This window comes from Anser cygnoides, chromosome 5 (genome assembly GCF_040182565.1).
Source record: "Anser cygnoides isolate HZ-2024a breed goose chromosome 5, Taihu_goose_T2T_genome, whole genome shotgun sequence".
Classification (NCBI taxonomy): domain Eukaryota; kingdom Metazoa; phylum Chordata; class Aves; order Anseriformes; family Anatidae; genus Anser; species Anser cygnoides.
This window is the reverse complement of record NC_089877.1, coordinates 1,782,060-1,804,115: the sequence shown is the minus strand read 5'-3', so window position 1 is coordinate 1,804,115 and position 22,056 is coordinate 1,782,060. Positions and strand designations below refer to the sequence as shown.

General features: G+C 35.2%; 1 protein-coding gene across 4 annotated transcripts in view; it reads left to right on the top strand.

Annotated features, from left to right (window-relative positions):
- Positions 1-22,056, top strand: part of USP47 (ubiquitin specific peptidase 47) — a 51,633-nt gene that overhangs the window by 5,759 nt on the left and 23,818 nt on the right. The window contains exons 2-12 of one of the 4 annotated variants that reach the window (XM_048070105.2): positions 1,258-1,406; positions 7,050-7,109; positions 10,155-10,358; positions 11,209-11,322; positions 12,433-12,571; positions 14,668-14,764; positions 15,435-15,580; positions 16,404-16,483; positions 17,298-17,447; positions 21,412-21,507; positions 21,603-21,755. In XM_048070105.2, coding sequence (XP_047926062.1) covers positions 7,053-7,109; positions 10,155-10,358; positions 11,209-11,322; positions 12,433-12,571; positions 14,668-14,764; positions 15,435-15,580; positions 16,404-16,483; positions 17,298-17,447; positions 21,412-21,507; positions 21,603-21,755 — 1,236 coding nt within the window. In that variant the 5' untranslated portion in view covers positions 1,258-1,406; positions 7,050-7,052. Of the gene's footprint in view, positions 1-1,257; positions 1,407-7,049; positions 7,110-8,164; positions 8,185-10,154; positions 10,359-11,208; positions 11,323-12,432; positions 12,572-14,667; positions 14,765-15,434; positions 15,581-16,403; positions 16,484-17,297; positions 17,448-21,411; positions 21,508-21,602; positions 21,756-22,056 lie in introns of those variants that run through there. The other 3 variants (XM_048070104.2, XM_048070106.2, XM_048070107.2) reach the window with 3 other exon arrangements.

The following is a 22,056-nucleotide window of genomic DNA, read 5'->3' as shown; positions in this document are numbered from 1 at the left end:
AAAATGACAGTAGATTTTTAGATGAGCAGTTATGTAAAATAGTTAAGCATTCCTTATTGTACCCTAGTTCCTCAGAATGCTTCATCTGAGGTAAATTCCTCTCTAGGTGCACAACCAGAACCCTTTAGAAAGGGCATATTGAGTTGCTAAGGACATTGTTGCATGGCAAAAGGAGTGGTGTTGGAGCAGAACCTGAATGTTAAGTGTGTCTTCTCAATAAGATGCCTTTCAAGTAAATGAGGTGACATGTATGAATTCTGTAGGATTAGTGAATTTTAGCTTTAGAAGATGTGTAAGAAATGTATTTGATATACCGTGAAAGTTTTCACTGTAGATTATGTCTGAAAACAGATTCACTTTGAGCTTTGTTGCATTTTTTGAAGAAGTCTGGTGCAATATTGCAGGAGCTAAAGGAACTCAAGGCAGACTAGCTTACTGATTTGTATAAGTATTATGTTGAGATCAGTAATAATGACTGAAATTAGAGAAAAAATAAAGCAGGTAAAACTTAATGGTAGTACCTCTCTTGTTTATAGTAAAATATTTTGATAGATTAGATTACTATATGGAGAAAACATCTAGGTTCTTCCTTGTACATAGTCATAGGTATGCTTTCTGTGGAGTTATTCTGCTTTAGTGTTCCATGTTCTCCCTGCAATCCTTTGTGGTACTGGTAGCAGATTCAGTTTATGGCCAGGCTTCATGGGTGCTTATGTTCTTAACTGTAACTGTTCCATGTCATACTGCTAGACAACTGCGCAAGGAATCTGTGCTGGTCCACCTTGCTATTCCAGATTCTCCTCTTCACCAGCAGCAGATTGACAGAAAGAATTAAAAATTAACTATGGATTCCTGTCTTTTAATCTCAAATGTCTGTCTGTCCGTTGTCCCTCCCCCCCACCTCCCCCCCCCAAAAAAATAATAATTGTATGTATATTTTCCAGTAATTTTGTAGTAAAGCAAATTACATTTCAAAATTACCCAAACAGAAAAATCCATCTTTCCCCTCACTCTGATTTGTTTTCATGCTAACATTGTATTTGTAAATCTTAATCCAGAAAAATGTCCGTTAGATTATTGGCATGGTAGCAAAATGTTTCAATAAAGTCTGTGGTATGCCTGGGCTTTATGGAATGGTGAGCAAGTGTGAAAGCATACCCACTGTTTTTGGGACTCTACACAGGAAACAAATGATGTGATTACAATACGATGGATAAAAGTGTAATATGTATCTCACGGTGTTCTTGGATTTTTCAGAATTTTTTGAAGACAAATGAGCGTGGTGATAAAGTGAGGTGCAGACAGGATGTAAACAAACGGAAGCAGTAGAAAGATGAGGCTGTTTCAGATCCAAATATGAAGTTTGTACTGTAAGGGATGTATAGAGGCTGGCAGACGGTTTGCAAGTATGTAAAACTTCATTTACATTTAATTCTCATTGTTTTAGTCTGGATACAAAATACTAGAAATTAAATGATTCAAGAGTGAAGTTATCAAAATGTCCAGTGTTTAACTGGTTTAGATGTTAAAACTTGATCTGTTATTATGGAAGATGTGTTCTTTATCCATTGATTATCTGTTCTTTTCATTCTTGTTTTTGTGTCAAAACTGTAGGGTGACGAGGAAACATTTGTCATCTTTCTTTATTGACAGTTGCTGCATCTAATTTTTAAGAGAAGTAATTAATCTTGAATCACCTTTAATTTACCAGATTTAAAGGACCAGTAGAGCGTAAGAGTAAAAAGACAGGTGGTTCTTTAACATGTTCTTAAAAACGATATATTTATAAAGTCTTTTAAAATACAGAACTTAGAGTGTAGCCTTTGTAATACAGGAAAAACAAAGGTTTTGACCTTAATTCAGCTGTCATCAGACATGTCCTCTGTATCCTTCAGGGTGCTTTAAACACCCTGGGTAAATGTACTACTCTGGCCCCATACCAACTTTTTCTGGTTGTCATTTCTACTTTTATAAATGCTTTTTACAAATGAATGAGTAATCCACAAAAGTAGGAACAAACTATCAAAGGTAATTGCTAGCCTAATAACACAATATTTTTAAGACTGTGTGTTTTTGGACATGTTCAGAAAGTTATGTTAGACTTGGAAGCGTATATAGAAAATAGTAATTTGGCCATTCCATGAATGACTGTTTATAAGCAAGCTCTGCTTCAATGAGGGAACAAACAGTAACTTTTTTAATTTAAGCTTTGTTACTAGAGAAGCATTTCTGTGGAGTTGGTCTTTGAAAACAACTAATCGGTCCAAAATCTACATGAGACAGAAGAGAGGAAAACATAAACTTATTTTCCAAAACAAACAAGAATGTAGTGACCCTGCTACAGAATTCCGTGGCATTCCTCTTCTGTCTGCATCAGGTCATCCACCAGAGAAAAGCATTCTTGGTGTTCATCTGGCCAGGGCCATCAGTCTCTATTATGGCTCCAGCCTTCTTCCATGCTTTCCAGCAGTTATCTTCTATCTACAGCAGGCTGGAAGACACAGGGTGAGGGTGAAAGCAATGTGGTTGCTGCAGTAATGACACTTCTTGCTTTTCCAGGCCATTCAAAGCAGAAGGGGGAGATATTCATCTTTTCCTGTAAAGCAGCACTGACATTTACAGAGACTCATACCAAAGGATGGAGGGTGTAATTTCAGTCTTCAGGTTAAAAAAAAAAACAAAAACAAAAAAAACCACAGTTGCAGTGCTTTCAGGTGGTTTTGGTATTTAGTAATTTAAGTATACTATATGTAATATGCATATTTAAAATGCTACTATTACTCCGTGGTACTGATATATCGCTTGATGCTTTTCAAGGAGAATTAAGCATTCAGTTAAGAAACTAGAAGACTGACTCAGATTAAAGCTAACCTACTGAAAAGGGGGAGGTTTTGGTTGGACATTAGGAAAAAAATTCTTCACTGGAAGTGTTGGGAAGTATTGGAACAGACTACCCAGAAAAGTAGTTGAGTCACCATCCCTTCAAAAAGCGTGTTGATATAGTGCTTAGTGACAGGGTTTAGTGGTGGACGTGGCAGGGCTAGATTAAAGGTTGGATTAGATGATTTTAGAGGTCTTTTCCAACCTGAATGGTTCTATGAAAAACTAACCAGAAATGATTAATTTTAAGAAGCATTAGTTATTCTGAGGTAGCTTAACATGTAGGTGCATGACCATTTATACCAGCACAAGGAAGGGGACATAGTGGGGGTAGAAGTAAGCAGGTGGGAGCAAGACTGCTGCTTCTGGCAGCAGTTGAAGCTATTCAAGCCTTAACTCCTTGTATAGCTGATGCATTGCTGCGTTCAGAGTCTTCAAGCTGCCTCAAACGTGTGGAGTGTTTTTAGTGCATTGTAAATTCATCAGTCTTACGTATTGAGTTTCCAAAATATATGTTCGTATTACTGCATAAGTGTATCATGATTATTGTGTAATTGGAGTGATTTTAGGTATCTCATTTAGGTATTGATTTAATTATTTTTAAAGTATATCAAAAGCCATGAGATGAAAACATAGCTTAATGCTATAGGTTGAAGCAGAGAGGAACAATATAACCAAGGATCTAGTGCTGCAAATGTTTGAGTTGAAATAGTGGAGCAGTTTGTGACATTAGAGTTAGCACCAGGTTCACAAGGTTGAAATTAGACTTAAAGCTTCGTAATGGGGGACGTAATTGGGCCAGCCTGTGTGGATTTTGAGCCTAATATTTTGACTCTATTGACAACTTTCTAAAGTATTTTTGTAAATTCTAATTGGAGAGGGTTGTCGCACACTGAAACAGGCTCCTCAGGGAATTAGGCACTGCACCAAGCGTGTTGGAGTTTAAGAAGCGTTTGGACTGTGCACTTAGTCACATGGTCTAAAATTTTGGGTAGACCTGTGTGGTGCCAGGAGTTGGACTCGATGATCCTTATGGGTCCCTTCCAACTCAGGATATTCTGTGATTCTGCAGATCTCCTTGCGCTATGCCTTTGAAATCTCTAAGTGTAATTGTGGGGGTGGAGAAGTTACTTGGAACTTTTAATCCAGCACAGGTAAATGGGTATTAAAAGTTGATAAACAGTGAGGTTAAAAACATGTTTATTTCAAATTAAAACAATTGTATCACTTCCAAGATTTTTTAATCCACTTGGTAGTTTTCCTTCTCATTTTCCCGTCTCCTTCCTGTTCCTAGCAAAAAGGAAGGTCTAAAAGTTTTTTTTGCTTCAGAAAAAGTTGTAGGACGAGATGCATCAAGTTAAGAGCTCAGAATGATTCTGCTCATTATATTAGTGTTTAGAAAAAGTGTATTTTTTTACCACAACTGTACTGTAAAATGCTTTCTTATAAAAATATTTTTTGGTTCAGACATTCATAATGAATTCTAGGTGCTTCTTTTCACTAATTAACTACAATACAGCTGCAGAGGTACCTGTGTTGAGTAACAGCTCATGATGCTCTGACAGAGTTAACTCAGTAAACTCTCTTTCAAACAGTTGCTTTTTTCCTCCAAAATGCAGTCGAGTACGTGTCAGATTTCTGTTTTCTTTTGTAGGTTAGTAATTGCAGCAATGTCAGAAGTGGTGGAGGACTTCTGTTTGATGATTTGCTCATTCCAAAGATATTTTTTAGCCACTTTATTGCTTTCCAGGAGGATGTACCTGCTTACCTGGCTGTATCAGAGAAACTGGCCTTTAAAGAAGAGTTTTGCAGGGCTGGCTAAAGCATGGAACATGACTAGCCCAGCTGGGGGGATGAGTGAGTTGTGAGCTGTAAGGGCTCTGAGATCCATAGTTCAGAATGTGCAAGGTGAAGGGAGCTTTTAGACTGGAGATGGTAACCTAGCTCTGTGATTTTGCTTGCTGTGTGAAAGTTTTTGGCCTTCCTGTTCTCTGCAAAACATAGCGCTGCCAATATGCCTTGTCCAGTTCAATGGATTGGACCTCTTGGAGCAGGTGAACAAACTGCTGGAATATAGTTGTGGTTTTTCAAGGGGCAGATCTGCAATAATTTGTTATCACTGAAAAAGTTGAAACTTCTGGTCAGTTGAACTGTAGTGTCTACATGTTTCTACGTAGTGATACTTCAGAGGTAAAATCAGACTACTTTTTTGTGACTTAAGCTACCAAATTTAACTATATTTTTAATTGCTGGAAGCTTGCACCCAGTCAGTTACACAGACTTGGAATGCACACTCCAAAATTTGTCTAGCAGTAATATGATGGACAATAGTCACTTGTATGCATTTTGTATGGTCTTAAGTTGCTGATGCTACATGATGTTTGAGAATTGCTGCTTTAGGCTTAATCATCCAAGTCATTTTGTGAATGTGAACATGTTTACCATTGCTACTTGCTACTGATCTCTTTGTGTTCCCTCTGTAACATGATTTGTGAGAATTATTTATAGAGCGCGGACATTAGAAACTAGTGATCATTTTAAGTCACAATAGGCCATTAACTTTGCTTGGCAGCCAAACTTTGCACATCTGTTATTTAAACTCTTGACTTGAAATTTGTAATTTTTGCTTACTGATTCATGCTGTTGTTTTTTCTTCTCCGTTTGCAATAATGGAATTCAAAAACTTCAAGTAGTGTACATGAAGTTTGAGCTTAGCTTTAAGTTTCAATCTCTGAAAATTTTATAAAAACTGGAACAGGAGTTAAAACCTTGGGAGAGTCTTCCATCGTTTGAAAACAAAATGTTTCTCGCACTTGGTTCACATAAGGCTAGTAAAATGCCTGCTGTGGAATTTTAATGAACTTAGTGGTTCAAAGCTGAAAAATGGCAAGCCACATCTAAAAGCAGTGTTAAGACCACTGTGCTTTTGCATGTCAATATTGCATCAACATATATCTATATAAATCACCAATTTGATATGTTTTTTTGTAAGGTACATGAGGAAAATGCTTATGTAGAACAGCTCTCTGGAATGTCTGCAAATATCCAACCTGTTTGTTGTTTACATGTTAGTATTATAAAAGCTGTTTTCCAAGACTGGCGTAAAACGTGGTCGGAAAATTCCTACGTGTAGGTTTCAGAACCTCGTCTCCTCTATACAAATGGGAGCGTGTGGGAGATGGAGCGACTTGGGATGAAAGTATCAGTGTTTTAATATTTTAGAAGGTTAACATTTGAAATTGCAATTTTTTAATATAATATAGAACATACTTTGAATATCCCAACCATTTGACCAAAAGACTAACTTGAGAAGAATTCTGTGGTAAAATAATCATAGAATGGTTTCTCAAACTGCAGCCTTAAGTAGCCATTTGCTTTTCTGTTTATGCAGTGGAGGGTCTGCAACTTAAGTTACTAAGCTACTGTCATGCATACTTACAAATTTCTTCATTTTCTCTTCTTTTATGGAAAAATAAAAAAATCAGTGCTTCAGATTAATTAATTTGATGTCTGTAGTTGGAAAACAGATTATAATGCTTATTGGTGCATTTTGGTGGTGTGATAGATACTACGGAAAACTCTTCTTTAAGAGCTTCAGGAATAAGGGAAGTCAGTAATTTCACCCCTTTATTATCTCCAGTTGAATGCTTCAAAATGGGTTCATACTAATACAAACTTTCCTAGAGAAAATAATTGAGCCATGAAGGAACAGCTTCATATGGAACTGGCTACCTTTGTAATTTATAAATGCAATACCAAACTGAATTACAGGATTATATGCTAATCTTGCACTAGAGCCATTTCAGGTAAAATGTGTACCTCTGGAGGGCCTTTTTAATATAACAAAGGAATTTATAGTATGAATTTACTTCCTGAATTGTTTTTTTACACTTGCTTTTTTTACTTTATGAAATGTAGTCTGTGGTTACATCCCAACTTACTAACATTTTGTGATGACTCGGTAATGATTTAAATGTTAACATGTTAATAGAGAACTTGTTCTGTTGTTAAAATGGTTGGAGGGTGTTCCTTTTCAAGTTACTCTGCAAGTGGTGGTTTGGAATTTAGTAATTCTTTTACTTACACTATAAAACTGATTTCATGGAAAAAAAAAACAGTTACTATTTTAAAGAATTATGACTTGTTAATTTTGTTTTTATATACTGTAGGATATGTTTTGGAGTTGCAGACAGAGTATCTTTGCTGAAATGAAGAAGAAGTTTTCACAGGTAGACAGATGAAATCAACTTTATTAAATAACTAAGATATATAGTAACAGCATGATGCTGTAGCACTTATTTCTAAGCATGAGCTGAGAAATGAACATTCTAAGCCGGAGCATGAGCTGTTGAATTCTTGTGCATGTTCTTGAATACCAAGATTATGTACATATTAAATGCAGTCTTACTCAGTTTGAAGCTTCTGCTGTTATGTTCATATGCTTTTACATTGTGTTTCTGTAGCCTGCTAGTTTTTTATCAAAAAAATATGATTGTGTAGCTGTTATTGGATACCAAATTATGTAGTGATAAAAATCGGGTTTCTTGTTTACCCTGTGGAATTGATTTGATAATGGTCTGGCAGAGTAGTTCAGAGGTTGATCACTGGCCAGTATTGCCTTTTACAGTATTTTTATTGTTAAGAAGCCCCAAATAAGATGTTTGCGTAGTCTGATAGTTCAGATGGTGTATGTCAAAGTTAGATATGAACAGAGTTGCACTGAGGTTGTCTTTGCTTCACCTATTTACTGTGAGCCTGAAACAGTGAAAACTCAAATGATGGCTTAATATCTTTTGCTATGCTATCCCTGAGTTAAACCAGTTCAGTCTGTCAGAATTATGTCTGAATGAGGAAGAGAGGATTTGTCTGGCGTGGAACATCCAGCAACCCAACCAGCAAATCTTCTGTAATCTTCTATAATTTATTTCCTTTATGGAGTTTTCCATCCGTCAGATACTATGAGTGTAATTATTTTCTGTATGAGTCAGAGCTGATTTATTATCAAAAGCAGTGGAGAAAGCTTGAGTAGGAGGATTTGAATGAATATATGAATGATACCTATGAATATAGGTATCTTCTGCAGAGGGAAAGGGAATGGTGGTGTTGGTTATGAGAAGGCAGAACAAAAAGAAATTGAATCTCAAATGGAGAACGTCTATTCCTGCTGTACTCATGTAGGGTCAGTACATAATTAATGTGGTGAGCTATTAAAACTAGAGTTAACATATTTTTTTCTAGATGGAGCTGTATGAGTAGTACCAGATGCCTCTAAGCTCTGCCCTGTTGGACCCAGAGCAAGCCAAGGTCTGTAGGCTGGAATGGGAGGTGCTTTTATGAGTTTATTGGTTTTTTGCTCCTGATGATCTTCTCCAGAAGAATCAGGAAAGCGGACTACTGAACTGGGCCATAAATTTCTCTTTCATAACCATACCGTGAAAGATTCAAATTGTATGCCTATTGTTTGATCAAAAAAAAGGGGGGGGGTGCTCTGTGCTGGAAAACATAAAGGAAAGAACACATTCTGAGGAGTAATCACTAGTGAAGTTTAACTTTAGTCTACATGTATCAAAGCTGCTTTTACTCTTGAACTATGTTTCCTTAATGTGTAGCTAATGTTTCAGGGGTAGTTTTGTATGTCTTCTTGGAAAGTAGTTCATAAACCTTGCATTCTGCAGTCAAGGTTATGTATGAAGCTGACAAGTTGCAGATTTGCTGGAAGTGGTACATTGCATATTTTTAAGCATGCAGCTAATGTTCTGTGTTGAAATCTTCAGTATCCTTGATAAACTTATTGTACTTTAAATTCTTAAGGGAAGTTGGGCTTTAAATTAAGAAAAATCAGTCTAAAGCAAGCTAACACAATCTGGATTAGGATAGGGAAGAAGTGGCTGTATTTGCCTGTCTCTATCAACTTTTTCCTCCTGGTGCTAGGAATAGATGCTGCCATTACCTAATGTTTCATTTTTGAGTTGCATGAAGACTGTTGGCTGATCTTGAAATTGTGGAGAACAGAGGGATCAGCTAAAATGCTTGTTCCTCTTAAATTAAGAGGTTCGGTATTTAAGACCTTTCATAAGGGACTGTACCACTTTGGTCATCTGTGTTGAGTTTGATTATGTAGAAATATAAGGAACATTAAAGTTGTTTAGCTCTTTGTAGTGGTTTATTCTCTAGATGTTTGACATGGCTGATGGTTTTAGCATGAACACAGTTCTTGCTGTATATTAATGTTTTATCCACTGAAAGTGGCGATAGTGCTGCATGTATCTGTTTGCCTTTCTTGTCTTGATGGTGTGCTATTTAGCCATGAAGTGAGATTTGGGTGGTCTGACATGCATTACTAATACTTTCTGTGTCACAAGTTGAAAAGGCTGACTCCTTGGGGACCAATTCTTCCTTTTACTGACCTCATGCTTTCTTGTGTGACCTGTACCTAAATATTAGTTATTCCCTGTTTTAGAAGTGCAAGTCCTTTAGATAACTGAGATGATTGATTGTATTTCATCAGATCTTTGACTTCCTGGTTTTTTTTTCAGTGATGGAAAGTGTTAGGAAAATGCTATTTTCTTGGCTTATAAAATTTTACCTCTATTCCATTGCATTCTTCACTCAAGATTACTTTTCTGAGTTCAAATATATTGAAGTTGCTGGTTTAGATTTCTTTACTTTGCTGTGCTTTGAGAACTACCTAGTTGCCATTGCTCAATGTTAATTTTCTTACTGTGTTTAAGCAGAAGAATTTCTTCTGCGACTCACCCAGCAGTGGATGTGGTAAAAGAAAATTGATGGTGGCTTGACGAAGAGACTTTTTGTTTTAATGGATAGCTTCCAAGATTATTTGGAAGCTTGGAGATATGATTTGCATTTCGAGAAATGATAAAAGGTATATTTCTATCTCAACAGCATTTAGGACCATGTCAAAGCTGAAGGAGCTTGAAGTGATGATTTGAAAGTCTCTTCCTGATTCGACAATCTTCTGTCTGCTTAAAGGCTAAAATTGTGTGTTGAACTTGAGCAGTTTATTTCACCATGTATTGATCCACCCATCCAGATTCTTTCTTGTTCTGTGAAAATGAAGCATATTTTGACATAGGTTTTCCAAAAGTTAAGGGTTCTTTATTTATGAAAGCAGACATAAGAGAACTAAGTCCTCTAGGATCCTTAGGTCATAAAATATAATACATTTTATTGGTGAAATCTTGTTTTGATTTTTCATTTAAGATCTGAATTGTTGTTAGCTTTACTCAATGAATTGTTGCCTGCTGTCATTTTAGGTGGAAAGTGCTGCTGAGGAGCCCAGAGTGCTGTGTATAATACAAGATACCACAAATTCAAAGACAGTGAATGAACGTGTTACTTTGAACCTTCCAGCTTCCACTCTGCTTAAAAAGCTGTTTGAAGATGTGGCTTCAAAAGTGGGCTATGTGAATGGAACCTTTGATTTAGTGTGGGGAAATGGAGATAATGTAACTGATACGGTATGGCAAAAGTGCTTTTTATTTCCTGTTAATAACAAACATTTGAGGCTTCACGTTACAGAAAAAATGTTAGCCATATTGCCTAGTGCGTATTTCATAGTTAAATTTTTTTCATTAATCCTAACAAAAACTTGCAGTATGTGCACCAGAGCAGGCTGACACTGCTATTTTGATTTGGCTAAACGTTACTGTTCTGTATCTACATTTTAATCTCAAAATGTGCTTTTAATTGATACACATACTTAATCAGTAAACAAAGCTTAATATCCTTCAGATTTAATGCTAGTTTTCATTTTCAGTATGTATTTTCAGTAATAGTTCCTATGATAATTAACCCCCTTTCTCAGTTTCCTGTGGTCTTGAGAAACTTTCCGTGTTTCTTATACCTGTCTGAGTGTATTGTACCAAAAAAAGACTGTTATTTCTGTGCTTTATTGTAAATCAGCGTTGTTTTTGGTTAATATGATTCTCAGAGATGCATTTAGAAGACTTTAGAAGATTCTTTTTAAGAAATAGCTTATTTCATGACATGCGTGTGCTTGCTGAACTTAATTTTTTAAAACAAAGTGCATGTAGGCTTTGTAGGATTTACTGTTCTGCAGGAATTTTGCAGGCCAATGTCTTGGCTCCTGAATAGATTGTCCATTTTCTGAGTATTAAACTGTACTATAATACTTAGTTTAAACTGTCTTTTAAACTGCCCCCAAGTTCTTCCAGTGTTAATGAGTATGTTTTGTTTCATCTTGTCTTAGTGTGCCAGAAGCTACTTCAAGCAATGTACTTGGACAGAATCTGTTAATTGCATATAAATCTGTTTAAAAAAATAAAGCGCTTTATTTTTTTTTAACAGACTCCGATAGATCAGAACAGTGACAAAACTATTCTTGATGCTGGTTTTGAGCCAGGGAAGAAGAATTTTCTACATTTGACAGACAAAGATGGTGAGCAACCTCATATAACATCGGTATGTAAAATCTTCACTCAGCTACATAAGCTATAGTGCTGGGACGATAGATGTATGCTATGTGTATTGCTCTTGTCATAATGTCAGAAAATGAAATATGAAACATATAGCCCAATTTGATAAGCTATTACCTCAGGAACCTCAACAGGCTTTTAGATTGCTATGTTATGCTTCTAGGTTTATCCTGAATTAAGACCAATTCCACTAGTAATGATTTATTGTTACTTTTTATTCATACTTGTCAAGTATTTATGTAATGCTTTGCTATGGATAATTTTGTAAGATTATATAATTAATCTGACATGTTTACAGATAAGTCTTAATAATACAGGTTTAATTATACTTGTTCCTTTTCCTGTGATTGTTTGAAAGCAATGTTAGGCCACTCATGGAATTTTCAGAAAAGGTAGTGCTGTATCAACAGCAGAATTATCTGCTTCCAATTTTACCTTATTTAAAAATAAAAAAGTGATCAGTGTTTCTGCAAGCAATTGTCTGCTGTAACAAAATATTGGAAAATTGCTGTTCCTCAAATATGTGATGTAGTAAAAGATAAACATAGGTACAGTTTATTTAAATTGGGGATCAGGTAGACCGGTGATATATGGAGGTTTATTACTCAGCTCTTATGTCAGCATAAGGCCTACTTAGCCTTTTATGGACTTCATCATCTGGAAAAGAAAAAAAAAATAAAATAAAACCCAAGGTCAGAATTTGAGGATGATTTTGAAGGAGTACTGAATTGTAGTTTTCATACCAAAAAAAAAGGAACAAAAATTCTATTTTGCATTTTAGTATCATAAACTTGAGACATAGGAGATGATAAATTGCAAGCTTGCTTGTTGTATGCATTAGAATACTTTATTTGATTATACAGTATTGTAAAGGGTATTTCCTTCCACTAGCACAAACAATGCTTTCTGAAGGAGCTGGGAATTTGGAGGGCAGAACTGAATGTTACACAAACAACTGTAAATCTGCTGTGTTAAAAGTAAAAAATGTATGGTATATTAAATTGATTTCTTAGCTGTGAGAGAAATAAAATTTCTAGGTACTTCAGTTAAAAAAAAAGTTTAATTTTTGCATAAAATAATTGCATTTATGTTTTAGGAGGAATCAGGTACAACAGATGACTGTGTGCAAGACAGATTTATAGGCCCACTTCCAAGAGAAGGCTCTGTTGGCTGTACCAGTGATTATGTCAGTCAAAGCTATTCATATTCTTCAGTCCTGAGCAAATCAGACACAGGTATAATGTTCTCTCTTGTAAAGGCATTATTAATTTGTTATTATTTTAGTATACTTTGAAATAGCAGCATCTTCAGGATTTTCAAAAGAAACCCCAATTTATTGGGGGGGGAGGGGAGGGGGAACCACCATGCTGATGCATTTTCCATCACATTTTCTATGACATCCTTACATTATGGAAGCAGAAGAGCTCTGTCTCATCCATATCTATTGCGAGTGCAATTCATACTGTCAGGGACCCTCCGTTTCTGTATTAATCCACTGCTGTGTCCGTGGCTGAGAAGTTGTGACTGTATTACCAAAAAGTACTCATCCCAAGCTGTGTTTTCAGTTGCAGCTTAATGAGTACTTGATGCTATTTTGTAAGAGGGGCTGTTCCCAAATCTTTGCACTCCAGGTGTTAGCTATAATCTTTCTCCTGCAGCCCCTCAGTTCTGGTTTCCCTGCTACCACTGTGATTACCAAGAGATTCTTCTGTCCACTGCCTGGCACCTCACCAGTGAGCAGAGACTCCCTCTGGAAAGGGGAGCGCAGCTCAGTGCCAGGGGAGATCCCTCTTAGCTGTGCAGAGAGGGGAGGACAACGCAGCCTCTGCCCAGCCAGCCAGCAGCTGCTGCCACCTCCCGTGGTCTGTGTGTTGCAGCCCTTCCCTGTCTGTTGGCTCAAAGGAAATGTTGCACAGTTTAAGTGGTTGCCAGAAGGGGGAGTAAAAGAAGCTGCTGGAATCTCATATTTTTCATGGTCATAGCTCTGTTTTGCTATCAAGATACGCACTCCCTAGTTGTGTATGAAGATTGACAGATATGCTAAATTCTTGTAACATAACACGCATGAAATGTTTGGAAACGCCCCTGTCAATTTTCATACTATTCTAGATTCTTACTTCATGTTCTTACCCGTCTTCTCTACAAGCACTCAGCTCGTAATTTTTTTTTGGGGAAGCACTAGAATAGTGAGGTTGGAAGGGACCTCTGGAGGTCACCTGGTCCAACCCTCCTGTTCAAGGCAGGTGTTCTTATTCCATTTGCTGAGCTGTTGATCCAAGTCCTGCAGCATGCATTAGCATTTGCTTTTTATTTTCGTATATGCTATTATGTGTCCATAAAGTTGTAGCTCAGTAATAAGACTAATTCCTGGTACTAAGTTTTTTTGAGCAGATACAAAGCTGACATATTACACCAGTTCATTCTTGCTCGAGATTTTTTTGAGATAGGAATGTTTATCTGCCACATAACTTTTTGTGTGTGACAAAACTAAGAAGATGAGTTGTGTACAGAGTAATAAATAAAATATACGCTTCCAAAGTTAGCCTCTTCAGAAAAATTCTGTTTTGCATGGAGTAGCTGCCTTTTCATTACTAATATGAAACTGAGATGTATTTAATACTAAGAGCTTCAGTGTATGAATAAGTGTATTTATTACATGATGCTTCAGTATATGTTGCTTGCTTATCAGCTGTTATTAATGTTATATACTTTGGAGAAAGTCTTAAAATGACAGTAAGGTTAATACAGATATCTCCCTTTTCAGCTAACAAAAGCCACTAATTTTTAGTAGCTTTTCTAGTTACTGTTGAAGATTTAAAAAGATGTATGTGCATTGGCACTCAAGATGTTCGGTTTATAGCTCTTAGGCTTTAATACAAACCAATACTGATACAAATTGTAATTACATTATAACTAGGATATTTTGTAGTTGACAGCTAGGCAATAAGCAAGCTACTTTACAAAATTTTTATTAACAAATTCTAGACTTCTGTAAAATACTTAAATTAACTATTAAAACTGTTTAGTGTTATCTATGTCTCCATTGGTGGAGAAGTCAACATTAAATATTGTTTATTATTGTGAAATGTGATTCGTGATGATTTAAGTAGCTTTGTGTAATTCAGAGAAAATATCTCTGTTGGGTAAACTGTGTTTTTAAAGCTTACTGAAGTAAGCAATTGTAATATTGCCTCAATTTGTGTAGTACAAATGACATCAGCTGGATGTAGTTCTTGAGTAAACATAATCACAATTGTTTTATTGTCAATATATTTTATGTGATGTGGCATCTTTTTACATTATTTCCATATCATTCTTTTTGTATTTATAGGCTATGTGGGTCTAGTAAATCAAGCAATGACTTGCTACTTGAACAGCCTTTTACAAACGCTTTTCATGACTCCTGAATTTAGAAATGCGTTATATAAGTGAGTATACATGATCAAAATAGATCTTAGTATCATAGTATATGCTATCTGTCCTGATAAATTGTGGTAGAAAAACCTTTTAAACGTCTTCTCTTTTGAATATTGAAATGCATCTGAATGTTAATAGCAAACCTTGATTCCAAAGTGGATAGAATGGTTTGGATAACATGCAAGAATGCAGGAAAGTGAGTAGAGAAGTTATCCTGAGGGGAAAGGAAGAAGATTTCTTTTAATACTTGATATCAAACTGGATAGGCTAGTGTATGTTACCTGCTTAACACCATCAGATTTTGCTGAAATACTAGAATATTATTGGTGTGGCATAGACAAGCTTTTTAAAGAATTCTCCACATCTTGAAAAGATCCAACTTCAAAAGGAGTGTGATACTAATTGGAGTTCATGTCTGTATTTGTGCAGTGAATGGCTTCAAAAGTATTTTACTTGTTCGTTTTACGTTTGTACATTTAATGAATAGCATTGTCATTCACTGAAGAAATGGAAAGCAATTTTGTTTAAGGAGAATTATTTTGACTTTCTCCCAATAACAGAGCTTCAGTTGACATCTAATCTGGCAGACCTCTTGAAATGCAGTAAGCGCTGATTTAAATGTCTTTTTGAGTAATATTTTCAAGTCATTGTTAATTGTTAAATATCTAATGTTGCAAATAGATGGGAATTTGAAGAATCTGAAGAGGATCCCGTGACAAGTATCCCATACCAGCTTCAAAGGCTGTTTGTTTTACTGCAGACCAGCAAAAAAAGAGCAATTGAAACAACAGATGTTACACGGAGTTTTGGATGGGATAGCAGTGAAGGTAATATGCAGCTATTAAGCTTGTGTGATTTACTTCAGTAATTGCCTCTTAGGGGCCTAACGTGCTGTTGATGGGGAAAAATATCTAAATAATTAAAAATGGTTATTAGAATCCACTTCAGATGGAAGCAAAATGGCCTAAGTTGTTGCTTGGTTGTGATTTGTTTTGTTTTTAAATAAATATCTGAGGGGTTTAAGCCGTTAAAGTAAAATACCTTAGTTTCGTAACTAAGCTGTCATTGCAGTTGTAAATGTTAACTGTTTCTTTAAAAAAAAAAAAAAGGTATCTCTTCAGGAGAAACTTGCATCTGTTTTGAATCATGAGTGTCAAATGCATGCATTCCAGTGAACTAGAAAATAGTATTGAGAATTCCATGAAATCAAACTCTTTTGCACATAGTATAATTTTTCTCCATAACCTGTTAATTTTTCCATGGAGTAATTACACAACCAGTGTTCTTACACTTAATGGGGAGTATGGGGAAAACACCTCATTGAATTCTGGAGAATCACTATGAAATAAGTCAGAACCATTTTATTTTATAATTTAGAGTGGTGTATGTTAGCACTTCCATATACTTATTTATTGTTACATACAGAATTCTTGTTTATACACACAGCAAGTTGGTTGCCTATTTTTTTCCAATTTAATTTGAAAGCTAACTGCTTGTGGAATTGAATGCTGTCCCAATAGTGATTAACGTTGTAAACACCTTGGAAGAGACTTAAAAACAAACTGATAGCTTTAGGAAGCATTCTCAGACTACAGTTAGTATTGGGTAAATAGCTTCTCTTGATTTAAAATAAATTTCAATTTCTAACAGCATGGCAGCAACATGATGTACAGGAGCTTTGTAGAGTCATGTTTGATGCTTTGGAGCAGAAATGGAAGCAAACAGAACAGGTAATTGTATCAAAACTTTTCCACTCATTCGGTGGTGTGTTTTTTTAAGGATGATTGTGAAAAATGTGAGCTCTAAAATCTGTAGACTGCCAATAATCTTGTACTTAGTAGTTGCCAATTTTCTTGTTTGTATAATACCTATGCTACTAAAACATTTTTGAATGTTACTTCTATTTTCATCTTCAATTAAAAGTGGAATATTCTGAACTCTGGATATTCTTTATTTGAAGCACTGAAAGTGCTTATGTAGCCCCTTTTGTGATAACTTCCTTGCTATCAGTATTTTTTAGCTATATTTGTGGGCTCTTGCAGCTCAAGCCCACTCTTCTAACACAGAAGACAGTATATTCATAATACATTCTACATTCTGATAAGTAGCTAAGTTGTTATATGGCCAACTTTCATATTTGTAGATTGGCAAATCTCTCTTCTATCTTTCTTCACCTCCCTCCAGAGATGCAGGGAAAGATTGCAATATCAGTGTTAAAAATGTCTGCAAGATCAGGCCTGCTTTTTTAAAAAACAGACTTAATTTTGGTAGTTTTTTTAGTCATTCTTAAGATGTGTCCATAAAATATACCTTGAAGCTTAATGTAACATGCTTTGAGAAGCTGTTTTTACACATTTTCTGCAATGGTGGAGTAGGGGAATAGGGGAGAGAATCAAGAGATGGATGTCCTGCTAGGAAGTGACAATTCTAACTTCATAGCTATGCAGTTAAGACTTACAAGATTTTTTTTAATTATTATTTTAAAGCTAAAGAAACATTGTTTTACATTTGTTTAAAGCACTGTTAAATATTTGTCTGTTTCAGGCCGATCTTATAAATCAGCTGTATCAAGGCAAACTGAAAGACTATGTAAGGTGTCTAGAATGTGGCTACGAAGGCTGGAGAATTGACACTTACTTGGATATTCCTTTGGTCATCCGCCCGTATGGCTCCAACCAGGCATTTGCTAGCGTGGTGTGTACTATTATGCTGACTAATAGTGCATCCATACACACATAGAATACATAATGCGACAGTGGTATAATTTGTTACATGGTAAGTATCATCCTAGATACTCCATCTTGGGGTGTTCGTCTTTGTGCAGTGAACCAGCTAGCAAGTTCTAGAAGATTTTTTTTGGCTTTTTGGTTTATTTTTTGTTTTGTTTTTTCTTTTACCCTTCAATGAGTCCTACTGGTGCATGTATAAGGGGAGGGGAAATGCAACTTTATTGCCTTAGGGCTTCAGTAATCAATTATTTTCTTCCAGATAAAATTTTCATCATTGGCCCGAGATATTTTTGAGATCTCTAAGTTTTCTTTGGGTTGTTCTCTTTATTGAGAAATCTGCTAAATTTTAATAGCATTGTTGAAAATCTTAGTGGAGGAACAGAAGATTGACTTAGAATTTTTTTAGTTTACTTGCACCGTTGTTGCTGTGCTTTTTAAAGTTCACATCTGAAATACCATATGCTTTTAGCAAGCAATTTAATAATGAAAAATAAATCCTATTGTATATTGATATTCTTGATCGCTTTTGCTCCAGCATTACTGATGTTGGCAAGCATATATACTAGTAAATCTGAGAAAGCTTTTTATTTTTTCCTAGCCCCTGAAAAGACCTCATTACAAACTGAAATTCCACTGTTGTGGCTTAAAATATCTGTAATATTGGTGGAGTTGTGAGAAAGAGTAAGAATGAATTGAAGCCTTTGGGTAAAGGTTGTTTTAAACAATCACTTGTTGTATAATTGGCTTACCAAGGTAATTTATTATAGACAAAGTATTTTTGCCTTTTGTTTTTAGCATGTTGGCATTTTTTTAAGCACAAGTCTGTAGTTCTTAACAGTGTTCTGTTAAGAAAAGAATTATCAGAATTAGGTTAAACTGCAATGTAGGTTCAAGATACTTAGTGCTTTAAATACTAATCTTGAGTAGCAGTAAAGATATGAAGGACATTTATTTCACAAAAGAATTCAAGTTAGTGAAATCTTTTGAATTCTTTTTAGGACTGCAGTAAATTTTTTTCATACCCAGAAATATCCAGCTATTCGAAGCTGTGTTTTGAGCTGCAATTCCAGTGATTGTGACCTTTTGTATAGATTGCTTCCCTTTTCACATTTTAACACATTTCTACAAATATTTCCCAAAACAAGATTTTTATTGTAATTTTTATTCAGTGGAGGTTTTTCTGATCTATTAAAGAAAATAATGAAAACCTTGCTTTATAAGTGCATTCTGCATTTAACAATACATTTTACATGTCTCAGCTTGAAATTTTCTTCACTACGGAAGAAGTCTATAGCAGAATGCCGTAAAAAAGTTCTTTGTATATTTGTAAAAATGAAGGAAACTTGAACAATCAAGAATTTAAATACGGATTACTTTCGGTAGCATTTGATATTTCTCCTGTAAATCAGCAATTACTGGGTTTACTCTACGGTGAGGAAAATACTTCTAAGACTTGTTACGGAGTTACACGGTTGCAATTTGTACTGATGCTTCAATTTTTGAGCTTTTTTTTTTAATTCCTACTTTGATTATATTCAGTTGATTCTACTCCCTGCATTTGTCTTATTTATAGCAGATATAATTTTTAGTTTTGTAGTCTTCAGCAGTGGGGAGATATGGAGGATACTTGCTTTTGGAGAAGGGAAAAATCGCCTGTTTCTAAATGGAATTCTCTGAAGGTAGTATCCTCCATTGATCCATAGATGGTGATTTAGTAGGTGTAGGTAAAAGGGTATATGTGAGAGATCAAAAACTTCACACATGCGCTAATAGGGCTTATAGAAGGGAATATAAAACTTTTTAGACCTTGCTAGTCAGCTCCTGAGGGAACTTGCAGCAGGCGACACAACCCAAGATAGGGGATCTAAGGAGGATACTACCTTCAAAGAACTCTAGTTAGAGGTAAGTGATTTTCCATTACTTTCTTATGAGAGAATGGATATATGAATTTAAGGTTAATCTGTAGAATGCCACGTAAAGTGTATTATCCCACTGTTCGACATTGTGTACTACCTGAAATGTCGCATTTATCTATAAATATACATGTATTACTTCGTAAATGGCAGCACTGAAGAACTTCTTGGAAGGATGATGTTATGTTTTATTTCCTAATATGGAGCAATTCTAAAAATACTCAGTATGTTCTTAAGGTTTGCATTTTGATTTTTTGTTTCTTCATTCCCCAAGTTCGTGTCATATAATAAAACTGCTTAGCTATAACTTCATTCAGGCACTGAGATTTTGTCAGTATGTATCTCAAGATTTAATATTTTTTTTCAGTAACTGCAGAGTTAGAGGACGTGGTTTAAAAAACCTTAAGTGGTCTCTTGGAGATCAGTAGAGATACAGACATAATATATAGCTTCTAATTATATGTGGGTAAACAGGAGCAGCAATTCACATATTGATTTTGTCGTTACTGGTATGCCTGAATTTAAAAGCATTAGACAGAAGCTCATTATTTTTTTTTAACTCTAAGCCATAAAAGTATTGACAGATAACAGCTGAGAGGAGTGGTTGCATTGAGAAACTAGCTGGCATGCTGAAATTGATACTAGAAAGCAGCGGAAATGCTTTATAACACTAGACAACTAGTGTTAATACCAGTAGTCTGGAGGTATGGCAAATACATCTGTTTTAAGTGTTGTTAGTGTTCATCTTTTGTTAGCTTTTCCACTGAGGGTGTAAGAATGGATGCAAGTAGAATTACAATGAGAACTGCATGAACTTGCTTTCAGTGTAGTGTCATTGCCAAACTAAAACTATTAAGGGTAATTTGAAAATAGATGACTAAAAAAAGGAAATATGTCTTAGAAATCTAACTTAGGTTGGTAACAAGGTCTTGTATTTTTAGTTGTGTGTATACTTTGGACATGGAAAAACTAGATGAACTCTGAAAATCTGAGATGGAAATTTGTTTATAGTTTTTTCCAATAAGTTTTGCCTAATTGTTATTCATTCATTGTGTAGCATTTCATAAAGATTCTACTCCACCTGTTCACAGGTTTTAAACAAATGCTTGCAGTAAGATACCTGTGGAACCACTGACTATATTATAATGCCTCTTTATGGAGAAAACTATATCCTAAAGGCCTATCATTAGCCAAACGATAATTAGTTTGAACTGTTTGCTGTGGCATCTTACTGTGCTAAGTGTTCGAACATTAAGAACTGGAGATAGTCTAGAAGTTCCTTGCAACCTGTGTTCTCTTGATTCTGTGACCTACAAAAAATATTAAACTGAAAGATCAAATGAAAACGTACTAATCTAATGCTTCATCCCCTATGGTATATTTTGAAGTGTGTATGTTAGGAATGTTAGAAATCTTCAGTAGCTCTGAGACTACCTGACAATTACCTCTTGAAGGTAACAGTTACTCTAAAAGTAGTCTTACAGTTTGGGGGGCTGTACATTATGATAGAATGCACAGCATAAAAGTTTTACCACTGATTTTGTTGAGAAAACTATCAGTAATAAGAATAGAAGATTGTGAAATGCATTAGAATAGGAGTTGTATTAAGAAATATCCTAATCAAAACTAACTTTGGTGTAAAGATTACTTAGGAGAAAATTGGAAGAGATATAAATCCGTAAACCTGAGGATTATTATGTTCTTGATAAAACGATCGAAAAACAAATGGATATTTATACAGCTCCAAAATAATTAAGTTCTCAAGAGCTTCAATAATGTTTTTTAAAGCACAGCTTACTATATGTGGTAAGCAGTGAAACCACTAATATAATGTCATGTAATGATACTTCATTCAGTTTTTGAGGGGTCTAAAGGAAGTATCAAAATCTGTCATTCAAGTTTTGTAGTTTTCAGTGACTGAAATAATTTTTGTTTATATCACCATACTTACATTCTGATTTATACCTACACAGTAAACATTTTTTTAAAAATCAGGTGACATCTTTTCCTTATTAGGAAGAAGCACTGCATGCTTTCATTCAGCCTGAGATTCTTGATGGCCCCAATCAGTATTTTTGTGAGCGGTGTAAGAAGAAATGTGATGCAAGGAAGGTAAGCACTGTCCAGATCATTTGTGGAAAATTACTTTTGCTAAATACTGATCCTGACAGTGGTAGTAAAATAATAATTGTCTTTACTTTGTTTAGGGCCTGCGGTTCTTGCATTTTCCATATCTGTTGACATTACAGCTGAAGAGATTTGACTTTGATTACACCACTATGCACAGAATTAAACTCAATGATCGTATGACGTTTCCTGAGGAGTTAGACATGAGTATTTTCATTGATGTCGAAGATGAGGTAAAGTTTTTAGTTTCAGAGAAAAGTCTTTAACTTTATTGAAGCTCGTTATTAAGGAAATCAAACCGTCAGTCTAATAAAGCCATTTTAACATTCATCTACATAAAATTTCTTTTAGCCATGAGTGTTTTAATGTGAAGTTTTAATATATATATGGATTTTCCTTGTTTTTGAAAAGGAAGCATGTTCTCTAATTGATACAGGATTTCCATGCTTCCCATAAAGAAGTCATTTCTGATTTTTTTATCTTCATGAGAAATTGAAAAGCACAAGTTGCTAGGCTTTTCCACATCCTGCAAAT